This window comes from Apus apus, chromosome 2, assembly GCF_020740795.1.
Source record: "Apus apus isolate bApuApu2 chromosome 2, bApuApu2.pri.cur, whole genome shotgun sequence".
Lineage (NCBI taxonomy): Eukaryota > Metazoa > Chordata > Aves > Apodiformes > Apodidae > Apus > Apus apus.
The window spans coordinates 7385270-7409147 of record NC_067283.1 but is presented as its reverse complement, the minus strand read 5'-3'; the positions used below and the strand labels follow the sequence as shown (position 1 = coordinate 7409147).

General features: G+C 39.8%; 1 protein-coding gene across 2 annotated transcripts in view; it reads right to left on the bottom strand.

Moving 5' to 3' along the window:
* Positions 1-4118: 4118 nt before the first annotated feature.
* The window catches only part of ACTR3B (actin related protein 3B), a 29325-nt gene continuing 9565 nt past the window's right edge, over positions 4119-23878 (bottom strand). Inside the window, exons 3-12 of one of the 2 annotated variants that reach the window (XM_051610145.1) lie at positions 23426-23550; positions 21528-21638; positions 21029-21124; positions 20759-20866; positions 18596-18739; positions 17811-17984; positions 15418-15510; positions 6339-6464; positions 5802-5885; positions 4119-5060 (exon numbers count right to left, since the gene is read on the bottom strand). In XM_051610145.1, coding sequence (XP_051466105.1) covers positions 4926-5060; positions 5802-5885; positions 6339-6464; positions 15418-15510; positions 17811-17984; positions 18596-18739; positions 20759-20866; positions 21029-21124; positions 21528-21638; positions 23426-23550 — 1196 coding nt within the window. In that variant the 3' untranslated portion in view covers positions 4119-4925. Of the gene's footprint in view, positions 5065-5801; positions 5886-6338; positions 6465-15417; positions 15511-17810; positions 17985-18595; positions 18740-20758; positions 20867-21028; positions 21125-21527; positions 21639-23425; positions 23551-23878 lie in introns of both variants that reach the window. The other variant, XM_051610147.1, reaches the window with a different exon arrangement.

Here is a 23878-nt window from a genome sequence, read left to right as displayed (position 1 = left end):
GAAACAATGACTAGTAGCATAACCTAGTTATGTTCATCAGCTGAACTCAGGAGAACATAAAAGGAAAAAGCACTTGAGAAACAGGAGAGGTGACATGGAGTTTATTTCATTATTTACAGGTACTTACATGCCCCATGCCTCTCCCCAGTATCCCACCTAGCTTTTTTTATAAAATATTGGTAAAAAACTGCATTTCATTTTAATCCCTAAGGAATTGCCAAGTGCTTCCTCTTCTTTCTAATTTCACCAGAGGGAAAGTGGAAAAATAACATAAACATCCCAATCTAGCTTGACCTTCACTTCAACAATAGCTGAAAGCAGCAGACACTCTCAGGCTGGCTGCAGAGCCTTTCTTCGGCCTGGCAGGAGATGCTGCAAGACAGGAATGCCACTGAAAATGCACTGCTTATGAAGTGGAGAAAATTTACTTCTTGAACAACATGACAAGGCACAGGAGAAAGCCACTGCCTCACAGGAGCTTTGTGCTCAACACTGTAAGAACACAGCAGGGCAGCTGTTAGACACTTGCTGTTTCCTCAGGCACATCAAACCCACTGTGCCAGCAGACCCTTACCTCGCCCAGGAACAAGCTGCACTTTACAGGAGTTAACTCTTCAGCCATTCATAAAAACAGGCAGATAGTGGATCTAACACGTAACACAGACTAAAGCTGGGAACATACAAGCAGGACCACAGAGGTTGCTCATTTAAATAAACTTATGGCAAAAAGATAAATCATCAAATAATTTGGAAGCTCAAGCAGCACAGCACTCATCCTTCACCACTTTCCACAGCTGCAGGGCAGTGAACTGTCAGCTCTCCTCCTCAGGGAGCCTGTGCCCTCACCACACTGCTTTGGTGAGCAAAATCAGCCTGGGATTCTCTTCCTCTAACTTTGAGCCTTTTAAGAAGTACATGCAACATTCACACTAGACATTATAGACTTTTACAGTCAATGGAGAGGAGAAAATACTACCAAAGGATGAGTCAACCAACCTGTTTTAGATGCATATCATAGGAGGAGATGACTTGCCCTCAAGATACAATGACACTACTCATCTGAAACCAAAGTGAGCCTGTCAGACATCTGCACCTAAGGATTTGACAGTTACGTCAGAGCACACCAACGGTATGGTTTGTCTAAGAGGCAGTCACTAGGAAAAGATCAGAAGACAGCATGCAGAAATGAAGTGATCTGCCCAAAGGGATACAGTACAGCCAAGACTGACATGGCAATAAGAAAGGGAAGGGATTCCAGAACCTTACAGTATCAATAAGTAAATTTTTTTCCTCTGACTTTGGGCCAGGCCCCAAGTGTCCAAAGAAAAATGATCAGATACGAAACAATAAGCACAAAAGTGGCCACAGAAGCAAGCTGTGAACACACAGTATTCCACCTCTTCTTCCTATCACATAGGTTCAGCTTGCAGAAAAGACACCTAAAAAGTTGAAAAGCTATATGGACGCTCCCCTTCACTTCTTTCTTTGGGTTTTTCTTTACTTTTTGAAAAAATGTTCTTGCTAAAGACCAGCATATGGAAATGAGGCAACTAGTTACTTCTTTGCCATAGTTTTACCTGAGTTTTCATTCACTCTGACAGCCACCACACAGAACATTTTAATGTTATTCAATGCACTTTTCAATTAAGCAGGAGGCTGCATATCTCTGCTCAGCATCCCTGGTGGTTTTAAACAAGCTTTTCACTAGTTCCATCTGCAAACTTGTTTGGCAAAACAGTAATTTTTCCAGATGAGAGAGAACCCAGCGATCATAAAGAATGAATTATTTACAGAAAGATCAGTATTCCACTTCAAGTTAAGACTTTACTAATTGTATTTAATTGAAAGTACCACACTGAACAGAGGCACAACACTCTTCACATTCATAAAAAGCCTTAAGTGCTCTTAAATACTACTGAAAAAAGGAAAAAGCTCACAGGATCAGCAGCAGGAAACAATACCCTGCACACCAAGCCAAAGTTAAATCAAGGCTAAAACACATCATTTGCTGATTAGTTGATGGGGACAGCTAATTCCCTTTTCTAATGGGCAGATGGTACCATAAACCCTCAACAAGTCAGAAGCCCCAGTTACAACTATTCAGATGAGTCTGAACTTCTTGCTGCAAGTCAGCTTACCTACACTCTGTCTCCGTACAGTCCCACCACTCCTGGAATGCTGCTGACCTGCATCTTTGCAGTGCTTTTCAAGAGATTTTCAGGGCATTTTACAAGCCAATAAAAAAAGAACAAATCAGGCCCTCATTTCACAAGACTCATTCAGCAAGCAGCAGCAAAGCTCAAGATCAGTATAGGTCCAGGTTGATTGTTCTATCTTGTAAACTTGATTTCATCAAACAAGGTGAGTCAATCTAACAGATCATTGCATTCAAGAAAACAGGAGTGGGAAGAGCTTTCTGCAAGGTAAGCACGTCAACTAGTCTCACAGAAGTGTCCTGTGATCACTAGAGCCTGCTCCAAGGACAAAAAAGTACCACAACCCCTACAGCAACAGCAAGCTATTAGAGGATCAAACTGCTACCCTCACCAGGCTCCAGAATCCTGCCCTAATGTGTTAAAGGTTTAGAAAGAGCACACCTTATGAAATCAGGCTTTGCAAAGTGCACTAGTAACTGCTAGTGTGTGTCTGGAGGCAGAATAGATCCTTACTGGCTTTTCTGGCTTTAAGCCTTGGGTTTCATTCCTTCCTCTGTCCAAGATTATTAAAACCACATACATATGTTCCTTCTCAGGTTAGCGCCAAAAACAGCAGGTCAGGGAATCAATTTTCAACTTGCTGCTCACAGATCCTTGTGGTTATTCATAAAATATTTCCAAGGAATCCATAAAACATAACTGAAAAGACAAGCTTACCTGCTCACAAGCCTGAATTAGCCCAAAAGTAGTCAGTAAGAAGAAAAGCAGCCAACAACTCACATTTGGATTTGTCCCCTGACACAGCTCATCTTGAACCGTTTTTCCATCCAGTAACTGTTTTAAACTCACATGGTTTGTACTGTGATGGGTAGCTCCAAAAAGTTGAAGAACAGGGAAACTCAGCTCCAGAGCATTTGAACATCCTGTATTAGTCTTCTTACTGTTGATTTTCATTAATAATGAGCACGAGCTTTCAAAGTGAGTCTCGCTTGCTTTTTGAAAGAAGTTTCTCCCCCCAAAAAAAAAAAAAAAAATAGGTGCCCATGCCTTATGTCAGGAGTGCAGAGCAAAAATGCCACCTCTTGCTAACTCTCAAAGGTATCTCAATACCTGGCTAACACTGGTTGCAGACCACACATAACTATGCCACATGCCCAGAATTCCCTTTTCTGCAGCACTAAGAGCCTGACTCTAGCCACACCAAGCCCCCCCACTGCTGGATTCTGCTGTACAGACCAAAAACCCAAGCAGCCAGCAGTTAAGTGAAAAACTTGAAACACAGTATTAAACAGAGACAAGCTGATGTAACACTGGAAGAAGCTGAAACAGCACATAGCAAATTAGATACATTACCCATTTCCTTCTCAGCCAGAAGACTGAGGAAAGTAAGCTTCAATGTGTCTCTTCTGAGAGCTGAGCTTAAGTTCAAAACCATTCAGAACCAGGCTTGAGTCATGGAGTCTCATTTTGTTTAATTTCTAATTTATACTGAACAACTAATTGCTTGGTCTCAATCCCTCCATGTCAGTGAAAATCAAATTAATGTGTTGTGCAAAATTTTTACTGGGCTACACAGTTACAAAGCCTCTGCTGCCAGAGATCAGTTAATTATCAATACAGACAGAATATATAGGATTTCCTAGCCTATTCAGATTTAAAATACAGAAGAACAAACACTGTGCCCACAACATGTACCCATAATAGGGTAGTTAAGCCCTGGAACAGGTCGCCCAGAGACATTAAGAAAGCTCCATTTACAGAGATCCTTGAAACTTGACTGGCCCTGAGCAACCAGATTTGACACTGCAGTACTGCACTAAGCAAGAGTCTGGATCAGATATCTCCAGAGGTCCCTTCCAACTCCAGTGTGACTATGATTCCACAGATACTGACATAAATGGAAAGCTAACCCTGTAAAATAAAATGGACAGGTATATAAATCATGACTACCACAAACATTCGTAAAGATGTTAACAGCATTTATTTCACTGGTCCAAGGCCCGTGTCATCCACCACTCACCAACATCAAAACAAAACGTTGTCTTCTATAAAACAGCTTCAGAAAATTCAAAACAAAGTAACAGTGGCTATTATAAACTTCATACAATACTGCAAATCACTTATTTTGTGTCATCCAAACATGAACAAATCAGTTTCTAGCATACATGGTGCTTTTTACTTGCCAAAAACACACCAGCACAACTCCAACACATGCCTCACACCTGGGAAGGCATAATAACATCGTGCCATGACTCTGACAGCTGTTTGTGCTTAGAACTACTCATCAATTCACCTTACCAATATCATAAAATACAAAATTATTTGAAAACCCTACATTTACATATTACAGTCCAAATCCTGCAATCTAATCCATTTGGCAAGTACCTGCATCCATTCAAACTTCCCTGAAGGCAATGTGGTAATTAGTGCTCCATTGCTAAAGATTTGATTGCGGAATCGGGGCACAAGTGAGAAAGGTTGAGATCTTTCCACAAGCAGTAAAACACTGCCTTCTTCTTCTAGGTTCAGTTTCAGTAGTATTTGCACAACCTTCTAAACCAAAACTTACCTATTTTCAATTACTTCACATTTAGGAAGAAAGGATAGGCTTTAAAGTAGTCAGCAGAGCAATGGCTTTTACTGAAATGACTTGGGGCTCTAAGTTGTGCTTTAGTGCACAGTGGTGATCCAAATGCTTCCAAGAGTTAACCACATCTCACTTCAGTATTTAAAGTATCTGCTGCCTGCCTCTGCAACACAGGAGTTTCTTCACCAGAAAGATGTTGGAGATCTTGTTTCCATTAAACGAGCATTAGGACATGACTCCAAAAACAGGATTATGACGACAAATACTAGGGCCATATTCTTCATAGTCTTTCTTGGTGTGACATACTTGGAAAAACTCTGGCTATGAAAATAGAAACAAAAACATTAAGAATACACCAAGTAGGGAAACTGACTAGTAAACTAATGCCTTAACATTTATTTTTAGATAGCAGGTGATGGAGCACTGGCACAAGCTGCCCAGAAAGGTTGTGGAGTCTCCTTCTCTGGAGACTTTCAAGACCCATCTGGACGCATTCCTGTGTGATCTGCCCCAGGTGTTCCTGCTGCAGCAGGGAGGTTGAACTCGATCTTCAGAGGTCCCTTCCAACCCCTATGATTCTATGATTCATGATGTAATATTATATTTTTGAAACAGAATAAAAATTAGGATATGAATACAATTAATCAAGGAAAGTTTGTCTGGACAGAAGACTGCTTTTAAAAACAGCACTAAGAAATCCCACTTCAGAGAAAGGAACTGCTCCCATTTTCCTGCACTTGCTTCTCTCTCACATTTAAAGACCTAATTAATTCCAATTGCTGACTTCAAGAATAACGGGACTACACTGCAACTATCATATAAAAGCTACTCCAGAATTATGTCAAATCATTATATCCTTTCTCAAGTAAAGCCCCACTTGCCCTGTACGAATTTTACTGAGATAAAAGTTGGGTACAGATTCCAGAATGTGACACAGTTTAGGCTGTCACAATGAAAAGGTTTAAAACTCAGATCAATTATACTCAGAGCAACTATAGCCAGGAGACGACACGCAATTAAAAAAAAAAAAAATCAGAATAATTTTGAGAAAAACTTACTGTTGAAGCCAGCATGGAACCACCAAACCAAACAGCATAACGCTGCATGTGATGTGTTATCACTTGAACTTCAACTGGTTTCGGCTAAGAAAAAACAGTTCATATTTAGTTGGTTTACATTTTCTGGCAAGAGTCTTCCAAACTCAAAATGCTCAGACCCAGACACCTTTACTTCTTCATTCACATCACTATCTCACACTTATCACTCTGTCTGCCATGTTCCCTAGGAGACCAAGTCATAAAACCCTTCATGATTAGTACGCTGAAGGACCCAACAGTTAAATCTCTCTTGCCTACTGCTATGATCACACAAGTTCTGGAAGGGAAACCAGAAATGCCCCTAGAGACTGGAAAGTTCCTGTAAAGACATGTCATACATTGCCAGGCTACCAATACATTTAACAACACACACACACATATATATACACACACACGTTACTCATTTTACAACACTGCATTTTCACTAGTAAAGTGAAACTTTTGAATTCTATTTCTTTCATTGCTCATGTAATTAATGCACTTGAAATTCTTACTTACTTTTATCCGACCACCGCTGAGCTCCTCACTAACTCGCAGTCTCGCATCCACGACTCTTTTCAAATCCCTTTGCAGTCGTCGTCCAAAGTCCCTGAACATCGTGGATCCTCCTGAAAGGACCACATTCTGTATAGAAATTAAAGACACATTCTTTAAATCTATCTTCAAGCAAGTTTCCCAAAAGTCAACATCGCAGAGGCGACTGTTTGGATGTTAACATCACTAGGAAAATTACAGGCTACACAGAACACCTTAAGCATCGCTCAGTTTCCACAGGAGGTCCAGAGTCCTCTACTTTCTTCTTTTTTCTCCCTTTAAGAGTTCTATGTAGAATATTTTATGAAAAAAATATAATGGCTCCATGGAATTGGTGAGCTAGTACCCTAACTGCACAGTAGTACCTGTGCAGAACAGCAGAAAAAAGACACTATATCAAAAGGCTTCCCAGAGATGCTCATAGTCAGCTGTTTCAGCCCTGATCCTTAATAAGGCTCTAGCCTACTAGTATCTTTCCAAAAGCTGTAGTTACCTAGAACTCCTTTTTTAATTTTATTTTATGAGTTAAGCTTCTAAAACCCAGCAACCAGCAAACCCAAGGATTCTTCAAAAAGGTACCACACCTCCAAAGAGGAGTGCAATACACAGAAAGGTACAATGCCTCTCACTTTTCTTATCTGTACCTGCTTGCCTGGTACTACTTAACTTTCAAAGCAGAACCAAAAGCCTCTTAGCCCAGACTTGTACTTGGATTCTAAATCACGGTTTTCAAATGTCACCACCTTAATTCTCATGATGTTGCAGTGTCATAGACTAAGGCATAAGTCGTTTCAAAAGTAGGGGGATTCAAACAAGGAATCTTAGAACATAGTATTGGTAGCAGCAAAAACACATTTCATAGTCAGAAAACTGAGTTCTATGTGACAAAATGCCATGTGTGCCCATGCACACTGTTGCAACTGCCAACCAAAAGGGCCACTTGGTGCTTACTAAACCCCCTGACATGCCTTAGACACATGCACAAGGAACTCAACTGAGATGGAGAGTTCATTACACACAGGTCAAACGATTACCTCTCAGTAACAATTTTGACACTGCAGATCGAAACTGTGCATATAATCAAAGCATCCCTGAACCACTGTTTTCAGCCAAGAAGCCCTGCACACAGATCTGAAGAGTCAAAGACACGCATAATAAGTGTTCACACTTGCAGGCTGCAGAAGTAACTGCTTGGATTTTAAGCAACAGATAACAAGAAAAATCTTGTTTGTAACTTGTGAAGTGAGAAGGAAGCTGTTTGTTTATTCATGAAAAAAGCTCTGCACATCATAAGAAATACTACAGTAGAAAAAACTCCTTTCTTCACATCTTCACATTATCTACAGTATAGAAGAGTGCATAACAATGCAGTGTACTTAAAAGAAATTCATATATTCCCATAACATTACTGAAACATTTTCCAAAAGAAAAAGGAGAGCAAAGAAGAAAGGAGTCATACCTAGAAACCACAGTTGGTCCTAAAATTAAAGCAGGAGGGAGATTCCCCCTGCTCTCCCAATACAGAAGAACATCTATTAACCTGCCTCAAAGTGGTCACGCATGCCACATGGGAAAAGAAAACTGCTAATGGGGAAAAAAGACAACAACCAACCTGAGTGATGAAATAGCAATTAAAAAGATGCCATCAGAAAATATTACCTGGAGATAATGAAGTTGGTGAAAGCAGTAAAAGCAGTAATTGTATTCCAAGCAAATTAAGCTTCAAGTATACTCCATAAAATGGACAATCCTACCACTAAAAATAGATTTCAAAATACACCCAGGAATAATTGTTTGAATACGACTGAGACTGACTCATACAACTTCAGAGTCAGCAGCAACACTGGGAGGATCTTTTATCATTCCAGGGTTTGGGGACAAACTTTTTAGCAAGGTCTGTAGTGATAGGATAAGGGGTAATGGTTGTAAACTGAAAGAGGGTAGATTTAGACTAGATATTACTAAGAATTTTTTTACCACAAGGGTGGTGAAATACTGGAATAGCTTGCCCATAGAGGTGGCAGCAGCCCCAAGCCTCCATCCCTGGAAACATTCAGGGTCAGGTTGGATGGGGCTCTGAGCAACCTGACCTAGTTGAAGATGTCCCTGCTCACTGCAGGGGAGTTGGACTAGGTGACCTTTAAAGGCCTCTCCCAATCAGAGCCATTCTGATACTAAAGGTTACACCTTCCTCAGATTATGATTATTGAAGTACTTCTACACACCACAACTCCGCAGGTCAGTCTTCTGCAAGGAGGTCAGAAGCCAGGCAGCCCTGTCTCACAATGAAAGCAGAATCCATACACATTCCTCACCCCTCAAACAACACACCCACCACTTACCAAGGACCCAGTGAAGGTGGGAAAACACTGTCAGATTAAGGGAGAATAAAAAAAAACAAACAACAAAACACCAAGAAACCACCCCCTACAGCAAAACAACTTCTCTAGAATAACTGAGTGCAAAGCAACACAGTAATATCAGTAGTTACTTATTGAAAAACATAACAACAATGAAGCATAATAAATACATCTCTGGAGAAAGCTTACTTGTGATGTTTGGGTTTTGAGCCTGTCTGGGAATTCTGTCCTCCCAGAAAAAGACATCAAGGAAGTTAAGATTCAAGTATCCATTTCCAGCAGATTCCTTTAAACAAGACTTCTAATCTTACTCTACTTGAACACACTTTGGCTGGTTTAACAGCTCCAAGCAGACCACAGGTTTCCACAGCTAACACTGATTATCACATCATCTGACAGAAAAAAGCTCCAGCTGAGTTTTACTTTTATAGCTAGCAGGTTGAAAATTTCAGTTATTTTTGAAGAATGTATTCCCTTAGAAGAGAGGACTGGAGACCTTTCACGTATGTGAAAAAACTAAGCACAAGAAAATAATGAAAGTAGGACATTTCTGGAAGGAAACCAAGGGGGTGAACACCAATCATCTCAAGAGGGCTGGCAAGAAATTTCTCACTTTCCATCCATTCCTTTTACTTCTCTCATAAACTCCATGATACTAACTTTCTTTCTATATAATTTCTGGTACTATGCCCGTACAGTACAGTGCTGCAGAGATAAGAAGCTACCTAACAAAACAATCCAGTTACTCTAACAGAAATCTGTATCTAAAAGTTTACATTAAAAATCTAGAAGGCTAACTCAGCTTCTGCAGAACTCGACACTACCAAACACAAGGTCCTGGTCTGTGCCTCTTCCTACTGCACCTTGTAACACAGTGTAAGTACACTCTCAGCTGGACATTTCAGACTCTGCAGCAACAGTCTGAGAATCATCCACTGCTTTTCTGTAAATATGAACTCTAGCACCACATTCCAGTATGCTCTCCTTTCAAATGACAGGCTAAAATAAAGTTGTTTAACATGAACCAAATCGCCAGAGACATGTAACAAGAGCAATATATGACCATTAATAAAAATCATTACAGCTCAAAACTCGATGAAACCAAGCACTTCATGAGCAAGTGAATCAATTAAGCCACATGCCTCTAAATTTAGCTAAAATGGAGCAGTATTTGCCAACACTGTAAGCAAAGTATAAGGAGAAATATTATACATATAAAAAATAAATATTACAAATAAGTGTACTGTGAGAAACTATTTTTGAAATAAGTTTGAATTTTAATGATGAAAAAACAATTCCTGTTTCTTTAAAATAATTATTTTTCAATGTTAGTCTCACAGTTCAGGCAATAGGAAAAGATTTCAGCATAACTTCTTGTCGTGCTGTTCCAAAGAAACATGCCTGCACACAGGCAGAAAAGTAACCACAAAATACTGCAGGTGCACTGAGCTACTGTGAAATCAGCTAGCACAGGTCATGTTATAAACTTAAATATAGCTGTGATAGGAATAAACAGGGCTTCTCCTCAGTACTCCTGTGCTACACTAACAGTGTTAATCACTGGAGGCTTCCACAAGAGGTAGCAGGAACTCCTTTATTCTCCCATGTCTTACTGGCAGTGCTGTATGATGCCACTGCCTGGCAGTCTCTCCAGCCTTACCTCACCCACAGAGCCTCCCTGCTCTGACCGTAGTAATTAACAGCAAACATCGTCATTTGGCTCAGGCACAGATAAGCAAGAAACCCTATCCAGTCTCCTCCTTGAGGATACCTACAATTTTGGAGCGGAAAGGCAAGAGCAGGGTTGATAAAGTGAGGTAAGCTGGGCACCATCACAGGCTGTATTTCTCCCTGTTGCCAGACACTTCACAGCGGTCTGCCAGCGCCATCTACACACCACGCAGGGCATGGGAAGCTGCTTTCACACACTATCCACCCGCTATTCAAGTTAGTTAGGGGGTTATTTACCACTCCTCCTGTCTCCCACACCCGAGATCTTCCCAGGCTTTGAGAATGGTTGGTTATGAGCAGGACAGTCAACAGTTTAACCTTCTGAGACAACACTGATATAAAAAATGCAGTCCAAATCTTAGTTGTATCAGCAAACACTACTGTCCACAACAGCTGTACACCCAGCTAAATTGTCACCCTTTTTAAGGAAAAAAAAACCAATATTGTTAAAATCCTGTCTCCACACACCTGTGGAGTTTCCGCTGAAAACCTGGATCGCTCATCGACAATAAAACACCACACTTGCCAATAAAATACAGTCCCCACCTCATGCAATGTGTTCAGCTTGAGAAGCTAGCTGGAGGTTAAGGACGCTACAACTTGATCTCTCATGTTTTGAATCAGGTGTATTTTAATATGCTTAGCTTGGATCTTTCAGAGATATTTCTGACAGAATTCACCTGGCTTCAGATGTCAGTTACCTTTAATTCTTTCATTCATATTTTTGTGTCAAAACCACAGCACAGTTGAAAGAAATCAGGTGTTGGGACTGCAGTGATCCTACCTGACATCCTTTCTACTGGGAGAAGGCACAGACCAGAAAACTCTCAATACTGTTCTCATCTCCTGTTACCATCTAAACTCTGGAAGCACCTGGGAAGAGACTTCAGATGGCAAAAACAGAATACAGAGTGTGGAGTAAGAGTGACAATTTCTAAACCCATTACCAACTAAAAAAAAATACCATCTGTTCATATTTGAAAGGTCATGACAGTCTGGTGACATTCCTTGCTGATTGGAAAAAAAGTAACATAGTCCCTATTTTTAAAAAGGGGAAAAAGGAAAACCTGGGGAACTACAGGTCAGTCAGTCTCACCTCTGTGCTCAGCAAGATCATGGAGCAGATTGTCCTGGAAACTCTGCTAAGGCACACAGAAAATAAGCAAGTGACTGGTGATAACCACCTGGCTTCACTAAGAGTAAACCATGCCTGAACAATGTGGTGGCCTTGTACAACAGGGCTACAGAGATGGTGGATAGTGGAAGAGCAACTGATGTCATCTACCTGGATTTGTGCAAAGCACCTGACACTGTCCCAACACGACATCCTGGTCAAATATGAATTTGACAGATGGACCACTGGCTGGATGGCCACACCCAGAGAGCACAAATACAGATTAGGGGGAGAATGGCTGGAGAGCAATCCTGGGGAAAGGGACTTGGGGGTGGTAGTAGATGAGAAGCTCAACATAAGCTGGGCCCAGCGGGCCAATAGCATCCTGGGCTGCATTAAAAGAAGTGTGGCCAGCAGGGCCACTGAGGGGATTTTGCCCCTTTACTCTGCTCTGCTGAGACCCCACCTGGGATACCGTGTACAGTTCTGGAGCCTTCAGCACAGGAAAGACATGGAGCTGTCGAAGTGGGTCCAGAGAAGGGCCATGAAGATGATCAAAAGGACTGAAGCACCTCTGCTATGAAGACAGGCTGAGAGAGTTGGGGCTGTTCAGCCTGGAGAAGAGAAGGCTCCAGGGAGACCTTATAGCCCTTTCCAGTACCTGAACAGGCTACAGGAAAGCTGGGGAGGGGCTTTTCATCAGAGAGGGTAGTGACAGGACAAAGGGTAATGGTTTTAAACTGAAAGAAAGGAGATTTAGCTTAGACATCAGGAAGAAATTCTTCACCATGAGGGTAGTAAGATACTGCAATGGGTTGCCCAGGGAGGTTGTGGAAGCCCCCTCCCTGGAGGTGTTCAAGGCCAGGTTAGATAAGGCCTTGTTCAGTCTGGTCTAGTGTGAGGTGTCCCTGCTCATAGCAGGGGGCTTGGAACCTGAAGACCTTTACAGGCCCTTCTAACCTTAACCATTCTATGATAGTATCAAACAGTTTCCAGAACTTCTGAAAGCCCTCTGACCACCTTTAAAGTTACTGTAACTATATTCACCAGGCTATCACTACAGTCAACTACTCCTTTGACACCCAGTGTCAAAACTCATCCTCTAATTGACAAATATTAGGACAAGTTTCAGAGCATTTCCAGGTTGAAAAGAGATTTTTAAATAGCAGCTAGTACTGAAAACATCCAACACTACCATCTGTTGTGGCTGCACCACAGAACAGGTGTTTCCCACTGATGCAAGCTGGGTGTGCAGTAGTTCCACTGTGTTCAGTAGTGTGCCCATAGTACCCTGAGAGCTGGTGGAAGGACTATGTTTTTCTGCAGACCATAGTCCTCCTCATGCTACCACTGCCTCCCTCTAGTTTATCTGCATATCTGTGATAGCAGTTGTAATATATATTTATATAGATATGAGACAAGTATAAAAGTAAAGTTGTGGAACAATATTTTAAGAAAAAAGGCAGAAATTCTCAAAAAATATGGAACTAGATGAACTACACACCATTCTTCCCAAAGAATTCCAAGGGTGATGGAATGCCTCCCCGAGCCCCATAAAAGCACAATTGCATTTCTAGCTGCATGCAGGATGGGTAATTTTTCAATGGAAATCAACATAGCAAGGATGCTGGCTGGATTATTTCAGCCATCTGCTGACACCCAAAATTACTTCTCTGTTATTTCACCTGAGCACTCATTTTAAATTTCCTTCTGCTTTCCAAAGATTTGGGTTTGTTAAAAAAAAAAAAAAAACAAAAAAAAACAAAAACACCTTATTCAAATTTCAGTGCAAGTCCTCTGGTTCCAAACTAAGCAGCCTACCTATCTTCTTCCATTTTAGAAGTAATCAGCTCATCCCAAGCAACCCAGGACTCTCAACTCCATGTTAAGACACACAAAAGAAGAATATAACTCAATTCTTCCAAGTAATCACATTAAGATGATGTAATCATGCAAATTAAAGTGAGTGCATTGTTGGCAACCATTACACGACTAAAATGGGTTCATCACGTTTGTGTACGGTATTGAACAGCTACAGATCTGGCTGAAAAGTCAGTCTTATGAAGGCCCTGCTGGTCCAAACATCAACAGGAGGCAAGATAACTGGCCTCACAAGAGAGATGCTGATCTGATAGGGAAACAGCGATACTGGCAATAACACTAAAAAAAGATAAATACTACAGGACATCAAAAGATGGGTTATGAAATGATGCTTCAAAGGCTAGATACCATACATAATCTGCAAGAAGGGTACTTGTAGGTGTTTTCTGCATGAACACTGAGGAAAAATCCAAATACATCTGATGGAAAGCCAGCTGTAGAGCACAGGGCCTTGACTGACCACCACGCAGCACTGTGTGCAGGTCAAACTGGTAAATCACAGGAACCAGGAGAAAGCATGAGTAGATTTCTGCACTTATACACTGTTTTAAACAATGAGAACAGAGATGCTCATCCCTTTGCAGTGACCTTGCTTAAAGAAGACAGTAACTACTAGCATGAATGACTACTGACCATCTATCATTATGTTCAATAGGTAACTGTATAACATTGCTTTAATTAAGCAAGTGTAATGAAAAACAGAAAATGAAAAAACAAAGCCTCAGTCAATGGCAAGCCAAGGGAAGGTGGTTTTCCTGTTGATTATGATGAGGAAGGAGTAACTTAACTTCAGTTTTTAAAAACCACTTTCCTCAAATCAGTAGCAAAACCTATCCTACCAAACAATGAAGCCTATTGCTCTATGGCAACAAACTGGTCTTGCAAGACAAAAGCAAAGACCCTAAGCACAAAGACCCTAAGACAATAAGAGTTTTCTACAGTCTTCTGTAACATACCTAGTTTTAAAGCCCTGAAGACATCTATGCAAAATATATATGCAAATATATGCAAAATATACTCCATATATAAGCTTGTTAAGTTTAATTTCCTGCATTAACCTGCTCCACAGATTGGCTCTGCAGCACTAGGTCACATTCTATATTACAGATTATGTTTAATAGACAAGTAGAACAGACTGCAAAATATTAATAGTTACTAATTATGTTGAGATACGACTTGGCTGGAATTTAACACTCATTCTAATAGGTGAGGAAAACTACCAGCTTTCACATGAGCAAGCAAACCTCTCCATGCTATTACTTCATGCTGTTATTTCCAAAAGGGTACTGCTCCTTCACAAGCAGAAAACACCCAGGAAACATAGGATGTGCTGCCAATACAAAGAGATCTTGCCATAGACTATGCCTCTTAGTACCTTCCTTTTCATTTCTTAAAGAAGCTGTGGCTGAAAGTACTCTCAGGACCACATCCTGGGCAAGTTTAAGCAGACCTAATTATTATCTCCTAAAAGATTTTAAGTCTTCAGGTACTTTCATACTGGGTTCAGTATCTGGCTAAAACTGCAGACAGTGGGCACATACAAGCCAAGACTATGAAAGAAACATGTATTTGACAATACTGCTTAATAAAGCAGAGGGAGGATGGGAGGGGTGAAAACATGACATAACCCATAAAATGGGCAAAAACCAAAGACCATCATGCACAAGAATTCATGTTACAAACGTCAGATACAAATAACCCCTCTGCCTCAGTTCCTCAGGGACAATACTTACCTACATCTCAAGCCACTGTTACAGATAACACTTCTTTCAAAAATAAAAAGCAGCAAATACAAAGTACTCTTCATTTAGAAGCAGCATTTTAACTTGAACTTTATTTCTATTCAAAGTCCACATTTCTCATAGTAGGGAAAGTGGTAGCTACCTATATGCTTCACAAGGATGATGTTGATAAGTAGTCTTCAAATTAAGTTAATCTTACAACAGAAAGGCCATACCTTATATAATGGACGCCGGACATCAATGGGACAGTTCTGTATAACTTCATCAACTACATCCGAAATGGATTCCATAAAATCAGGATTAGCAAACTAAAATTAAACAGAACAGGCATTAGATTTTTCATCCCGAGAACGGAGAAACAAAAAAGGCAGAAATGAGATGGTAGAGAGATTTTGTAACAGCACTTTTAAAGTGGGCGGGTGGAAATCCAAGGCAGTATTATTCCTGCTCACCACTTATTCTACATTATAACAAACCTACTTCTGTTCTGGAGAAATGAGAATTCCTTTTTCTGCTGAAAAATTCAGATTCTTGGTCATAAACTCACTGTTTACAATTTATGCACTATGGATCTACTAATGCATTTGACATGAGTTTGAGTTTTCCTGCAGTATTACACATATTGTTACTGTGCAATGTGGTCCTGGATTTCCTTTTAAGTAAAATAAAATATATCAGTGTGCAAATCAGAATGTTCCCCTGTAATAAAATATTCAACCATACTAAAATTATGTTAAGTTCCCACCAAAAAGTCAGATTTTTTTTTTCCAAACACACAAAATCTCTACTATTCAAAAAGGCATAAGTATTCCAAAGTTTTGAGTAGAAGTTCTCATCAGTGTAAACATCAATAAAGTGCTAATGTAAATTTCTGCATTTATAAATACTAGAGAGTCAGAATTACTAATGCTAGAAAACATTCTTGGAGTAGTGGCAATTTTCCACTTAAGATTCACATGAGCTTTAAAAAACCCCAACAGATCACAGTCTAGGTTTTGCCCTTTCAGAGAACAAACTTTGAGAAATTAAATGAGTTATCAGTACAAAATTATATGCTACTATATAGATATCATTATGTAACTTTGCATTTTTCCCTAAGGTGTAGGGCAAAAGGACTAAGTAGAAATGAGTTATGCCATCCAAAGCAAAGTATAACATGCTCCCAGAATGGGGACAAGAGAGCTGACAAGTGAAACTGCAGTCTGCTAGCAAATACCATCTGGTTGGAGAACAGCAAGTAAAATACCCAATTTAAAAAGTGGAGAAATAACCTGGATAACTACAACCCCCAAAGCTTAACTTCAAGAGTATTAAAGACTTCAAAACAATTTTTTTAAACTGAAAATAGGAAAAGATTACAAAACAGCTTTACCAAAGGCAGCTTCTGCCTGGCTAACTTGACACCCTTTGATGTAAGGAGTTAATAAAGTCCAACGAGAACCTCTCTTTGGGTGCAGCACAGATCACCTAGTGTGGTTTTTCTTGTCTACAAAGTCAGTTTAGTTTGTTAGGTTTTTTTCAATACAGAGCCAAGAAACTATCAAGAAATTAAGAAAATGGAAATGAGTCCTTTATCCTGTTTTCAACAGTCTTTAAAGGGACTACAGAAAGAGGAGCTATTAAAATTATGTCTGACATGGGATTCAATGCCTCTTTTAAGACCACATGGGTAAACAGCAGGGAGGGCAAATTATTTAGCCCAGCGGTCTAATGCTGGCACAAGATCAGATGGCTGCAAACTGACCACAATGAGATTAAGGCTGGAATTTAGTCAAAAGCTGAAAGAATAAAGGGTTGGTTGTTTGTTTTTTTTATATATCTTTCCAACAGGAAGAGGCTAGACAAAGGGAAAGCTCACCAGTGTTAATATGGATCTTGATTAAATTTTTAACAGTATTACAGGTTGTGGTTGCCTACAATAAACTTAAGAGAGTGCACAGGAATGGAGAGGACCTTCTTTGCTATATGGTAACACATTAAAACTTGACTCTCCTCTCCCACAACATCACAATATCCTGAAGCTCACTCAAATTGAACTACCAAAACCCAGACAGACCAGGTGTTGCCATGTTTCCCAGAACTGTACACGTTACTTATGACCACACCAACAGAGGTTTCAAGAGACTTCCTTCAAGGATAAATTTAATAATTATGCTTTGTCAATCGACTTGGTATCAAAAGTCAATGTCCAAGATTTGAAGTAGTTTCAGTGAAATACTACCATGCAGAGTAGTGCCCAAAGGGACTGGAAACAATCAAATGCTCAGTATAAAGGCATATTGGTTTAACCCAATGCTGAAAAACAGGAAAGTATGATGTTAAATCTGTACGTTCAAGCAATTTAATATCACTTTTAGACTGCCGTTAAATAAACAGAGTTAGATGTTCTACATGTTACAGGGGACATGAGAAAAAATAATTATCTGCTGTGCTCATTTCTTCCTGTGCTTAAGCTATGTAAGACTACATGGCTTGCAGTCAGGACTCGCTGATATCTTATTTCCACATGATGGCGTGCTGGCACCACAAATGACAGTACCTCCCTCCCCGCCTCTCTTTACTCACAGTCAAGTTTCCATTATTTAATCTTGCTAGTCCTTATTGTTACCTCAGGATGAAAGAAAATTTCAGGTCCCAGGAACCTTTCATAACCAACATCTATAACAAACTTGGATTTGTTGATTGCATTGATGCCAGTATACTGTTTGATCCATTTCCGAGGATCTCCATCATACTTGGCAAATTCTTTCACTATGTCAGGGCAAATGTAACAGTATTTCTCCTGTTAAGAAATGCCATGCATTAAAAACTGTAGAAATCAGTATTCCATCACTGAATTAAGAATGTAATACAATCAGAAAACAAAACTGTGAGCATTCTTACAGACGGGGCAGCACAACAGATGTTCTCACCCAGATGACCACTGAAGACTCAACCCTACAGGACACTACACGTGGCCTATTTCACAGTAAAACTGCAGACTAGCTCATCCAGATTAGTTGCTCTCCAAATGAAAACATCACAACCATTAGGTCTGTGACAATAAAGAAGTTCAATGGCAAGCTTTCATTGCAAGATCAGACCTACACAATCACCCTACTGACATTGCATACACTTATTTTTTATTAAATTGAAAAGCAAATCTTAAACAAATCCAAAGGTAACATGCTGATTTAATCTGCTCAATATATTCACTCCAAACAGTCTAGCATGAAGTTTTTCTCCTCTTCTCCTTCCCCTGCTCTTGATTGGATAAACCACCAGAAGCTTGCATAATTACAATACATTGCCTATATCTGCATTTTAAGAGAGCCACTGGGAACTTGTTAAAGCCAAAAAATTAGCTCAGAGAGTTTTATTTATGCATTTATTAAGAGATAAATCAGGGCGTACCTTTATGGCTTTTGCTGTCTCCAGAGATTGTTCAGGAGGAATTCCCACCTCCCTTTCTCTTAGGAGCTGTTGAATAAAGTAAGTAATATCTCTACCTGCAATAGGAATATGTTTGATGCAACTTCCAATCACATAGCCTTCTGCCTATGTGGGAGGAGAGGAAAAATAACATTTAGGGTATACCTACTGTGTATCAATAATTAACAGCAAAATTAACATTCATTTTTATACTACTTTATTTTGATTTTTAATTAGAAGTAAAAACTTTAAAGTGTAAAATTACTATTAAAATATGCAACACACTGCAAAGTGGATATTATTTTTATTTAAAATACCTTTATTTAAAATACTATTTAAAATACCAGCAATAAGCAGATATTGGTCAGCTAACAGATACACAAGTAATAGACAAATATCTTGCACACATTTGAAGACAGTATGATGAGATGGGTCCTTTTAGGCACGATCTGAAAATCAAAAGTAGTATAAATAGATCACTCGTGTCCTGTTTCAGAACAAAAAATTTATAGGAAAAAGTACACACAGGAAAAACAAAATTAAGTAGTATCTAACGAGAGGCACAATAAATCATAGAATAGTTTAGGTTGGAAGGGACCTTAAAGATCATCTAGATACAACCCCCCTACATAGGCAGGGATACCTCCCACCAGATCAGGTTCCCAGAGCCCCATCCAACTTGGCCTTGAACACTTCCAGGGATGAAGCATCCACAAATTCCCTGGCTGTTACACAGAAGGAAAAGGACAGCCATAGCCATGACTCTAGGTGACAGGTTAGGCTTCAGAAGTACTACCTGCAGCTTCTTCAAATAAAATTAAATACCAGAGTCCAACATGACTTTCTGTATTCTTCAAGCATAATTACAAAGGACTCTTCATTTTAAATACACTGATCTTTGGGATACAAATCTGGGAAAGAATTATAAAAAAGCAGAACTATGATCAAACTAAAAATCCCATTTTTAATTAAGCTTGTGGACTGGGCTATATTATTAAGTGTGCAATATTGCTCTGCCTACCTCCTGCTGACAGCAGTACAAGGAACACAGCTCATAGAGTAATTAGGGGCCTTCTGTAATGATGCAGATTTGTTTAATGGCCAGGATGCATTTCCTGAAGACACTGCCATTACTGAGCCAACATTTATTCTTTCCTTGCTTGTTTTTACTGAGTCTCATGTGGTAAATGTTTTTTCCCATAAGAAGAAAGTAGTGAGAAGACCAGGTTAATAGCAAAATGCAAGATGAAGGAAATAAAATTTCCATTTCTAAAATAACTGATCAATCAAGCATACTGTATTACTTCAGAAACACAGAAAATTACATCAACAGATGTCCATATGCACAGATAATTCTATTATTTTTAACATCCTAACATACTTAAGCAGCATGAGATCAACCATGTATACAAACATGAATTTTTACAAGCCTGTAGTTGTATCCACTCATGTAGAGTTAACTATTTCTAAAATACAATAAAATCATATAAGAAGGACATATTATCAGCTATATTAAACAATCAAAATACAGGACATCAAAAAAGTTTCTTGTGAGATGTTGGTGACAGGCAGGAGATCAAAAGCCATGATAAGCATTAGTATTAAACAGAACTAGAGGGGCTTTTCACCAGAGGGTGTAGTGATAGGAAAAGGGGTAATGGTTTTAAACCGAAAGAGGGGAGATTTAGGTTAGACATCAGGAAGAAATTCCTTTCCATTGGGATAGTAAGGTGCTGGAATGGGTTGCCCAGGGAGGTTCTGGAAGCCCCCTCCCTGGAGGTGTTCAAGGCCAGGCTGGATGAGGCTTGTGCAGCCCAGTCTAGGGGGAGGTGTCCCTCATAGCAGGGGGGTTGGAACCTGATTATCTTTAAGGTCTTTTCTAACCTTAACCATTCTATGATTCTATGATATGATTCCTTACTGTGACCTTCCTAAAGGCTGTAAGCTAAATTATTACATAAATAAACTCACATAATAAAATATACACTTTTCAAAACAATAAGGGAAGAATAAAACCCACACAACCAAGCAACACTGAAAAGTAAAAAAAAAGTTTCATTTCACACTTCTTATTTAAATCTAAAGTAAGCAAGCCCTGTACTTGTCCAAACCACTGATGATTTCAAACTGCATCTTGCTACATACCACAGGAATGACGTGGGTCACTCCATCACCACTATCGATGACAATTCCAGTCAAAGTACGTTCTCCAACCTGCCGTGATGTCCAAGAGGCAGCTAAGGCCAACACTGCCTACGTGAGAAAGAGCTCACAATTAGGAGCAGGCTGAGTGTGCCAGCTCACAACCTCAGAAAACACTGTTTCCAACAATTAAAGGTGTGCATACAAAAGACTATACATACTGACATGGTGCAGCTGTACTGTACGTTAGAGGTGTATGGTCACTTTGCTCACCTGAACAGCAATGTAAAGTCCTGGTATGTTGAAAGACTCAAACATGATCTCTGCAAGATACTCTCTGTTTTCTGGTGTGTTCAGCGGAGGCTCTGTCTGAAAAAAAATAAAGGCTTTTTCAAAAGGACCTAGATAGAGTCCTAATGGTTCATGCCTTCATCAGCTTGGTATGATAATCAAACTTGTACAATTCTCAGTGTGCTCAAAATGGAAATTTCAAACAGAATTTAGTTCAAAGTGATTGAAGCTTTTCAAAACCAAAATCCAAACTGCAGTAGCCTGTATTCCAAAATAAACTGTATTTAGTATTTAGTTAATATGCAACTTTACAGATTACTTTCCTCCTTCCTCTCTTTCCCCAAGCCTAACCCCTTCCCACTTGTTGAAAAAATAAAAAAACATACACAGAGAAAAATCCTCCCAACAGCTACTTGTGCTTGGAACGTAATCTCGTTTTCCTCTTACAAAAATACCTTCTTACCCAATCTCATTAACTCACCATTAAAAAATAGTGATCCTCAGGTTCAGCTCGTAGGTATTTAAAAATGACTTGCTCCATGAATCTCTCCATGAGGTCCCAGTCTTCAACAATTCCATGTCTTATAGGCCACTGAAACAAGAAAACACACCAGGATAAGCAAACCCAGAAATAGGAACAGCCCAAATCCCAGATTCTCACAACTTCTGCAAGAAGATGTATGTGGGTGACCAACAAGCTCAGGAAGTTCAACAAGGACAAGTGCAAGGTCCTGCACCTGGGCTGGGGCAATCTCAAGCACAAATACAGGCTGGGCGGAGAATTAATTGAGAACAGCCTTCAGGAGAAGGCCCTAGGGATGGCAGTAGACAAAAAGCTCAACATGAGCTGACAATGTGCACTTGCAGCCCAGAAAGCCACCTGTGTCCTGGGCTGCATCAAAAGAAGTGTGGCCAGCAGGGCCAGGGAGAGGATTCTCCCTCTTTACTCTGTTCTCATGAGACCACACCTGGAGTACTGTGTCCAGTTCTGGAGCCCTCAACACAAGGATACAAGAGCTCTTGGAGCGAGTCCAGAGGAGGGCCACAAAGATGATCAGAGGGCTGGAGCACCTCTGCTATGAAGACAGGCTGAGAGAGTTGGAGCTGTTCAGCCTGGAGAAAAGAAGGCTCAAAGGAGACCTTATAGCAATTTCCAGTACCTGAAGGGGCTACAGGAAAGCTGGGGAGGGGCTTTTTACCAGGGTGTGTAGTGATAGGATGAGGGGTAATGGTTTTAAGCTGGAAGAGGGTAGATTTAGATTAGACATTAGGAAGAAATTCTTTACTGTGAGAGTGGTGAGACACTGGAACAGGTTGCCCAGGGAGGTTGTGGTTGCCCACTCCCTGGAAGTGTTCAAGACCAGGTTGGACGGGGCTTGGAGCAACCTGGTCTACTGGGAGGTGTCCCTGCCCAGGCAGGGGGGCTGTTACTAGATGAACTTTAAGGTCCTTTCGAACCCAAATCATTCTATGATTCTATGATCCAAAGAACGAAAACACCATCTCATAGTTACCTTATCAAATCCTCCATTCCAATTTTAATTTAGAGGCACTATTTGAAGTTATCTCCTGCTCCCAGGTACGGCAAATTGAGATTCCATCTTCCAGGACTAGAAGCCAGAATATAGACTCTATTCCTAATACTGCTGTTGCTCTATTGCGTCACTGTGTGTTAAATCTCTTTTTCTATAACTTTTATGAAGTTGAGAACCATATATTACTTCAATATGCCTTTCAAACTATAAAAATAAATAAAGACCATATAGGCTATATATTTTTCAACAAAAATTCCGGCAGGGATGATGTTTACATTTTATTCAATGTTAAGAACACAGCTGACATTTCAGAAATACAGCAGAACGTATAAAATACAATTTTTTTTCCCACGTAACTCATAAGCCAGTAACATTTTGTGAGTACAAGGAGTCCTTTACTGGGGTACTGAAAATCTGATTCACAGAAAAACTGCATTGAAAACTGCTCTTCACAAAACAATGGTGACATTCCCTGAAACAAAAGTATCTTACACATTCCCCAGTTCATGCACCACGTTAAGAGGATACACTTTTAGCAAGTATTTAAATATTCAGTGTTTATAACTATTTCAATAGCTAATAATTCTGAAAACTGAACAGCTGCACTGTATCAAGAAATATTTACCAAAGGGTTCAAGCATCAATCACATAGGACTGCACCAGTAAAACAGACATTTAAAAGGTGAAGCCATGAACCAAACCATGCTGTTTTTAAAAAGCAACAAAGATACTTCACCAAAAAAGCAAGTGTGTGTTTTAAGTGGCTATCAAAAAAAGGCCTAGAACATTCTATGATGAAAATGTAAAACTTTGGAAAGACTTCTTTAAAATTCTCAATGCTTACCTTTGTAGCATACGTAGGTTTATCTATGGCTTCATCTCCTATGAAAAAGTCCAGATCATCAACACCTTTCATCACCCTCCTCTGAGCCTGGTCACCTACTTTGGCTGACTCTCGGATTGCAATACCTTAACGTAAAACCCAAACAAATAAAACCAACAGTAAAACATCTGAATACCAAGCAGTGACTATTTACTTAGGGATACTTTTCCAGAAACAAAAATTGGGATATGATAGTATGGCTTCCAGAAAGCAGAAAATATGCAAGTGATCTACTGAAAAGCCTATATAGCAGAATTTATTCTCACTGTGTACACAGGATTCTGGTCCCTCATTAATGTAAACAATGACTTAAGAGAAAAATCTTAACAATATATTCTGTCAATAAACCTACACAAGGGCAGCATTCCACTGGAGATACTCTTTAAGCAAGAAAGCAACTTGGTTTTCTGAGTT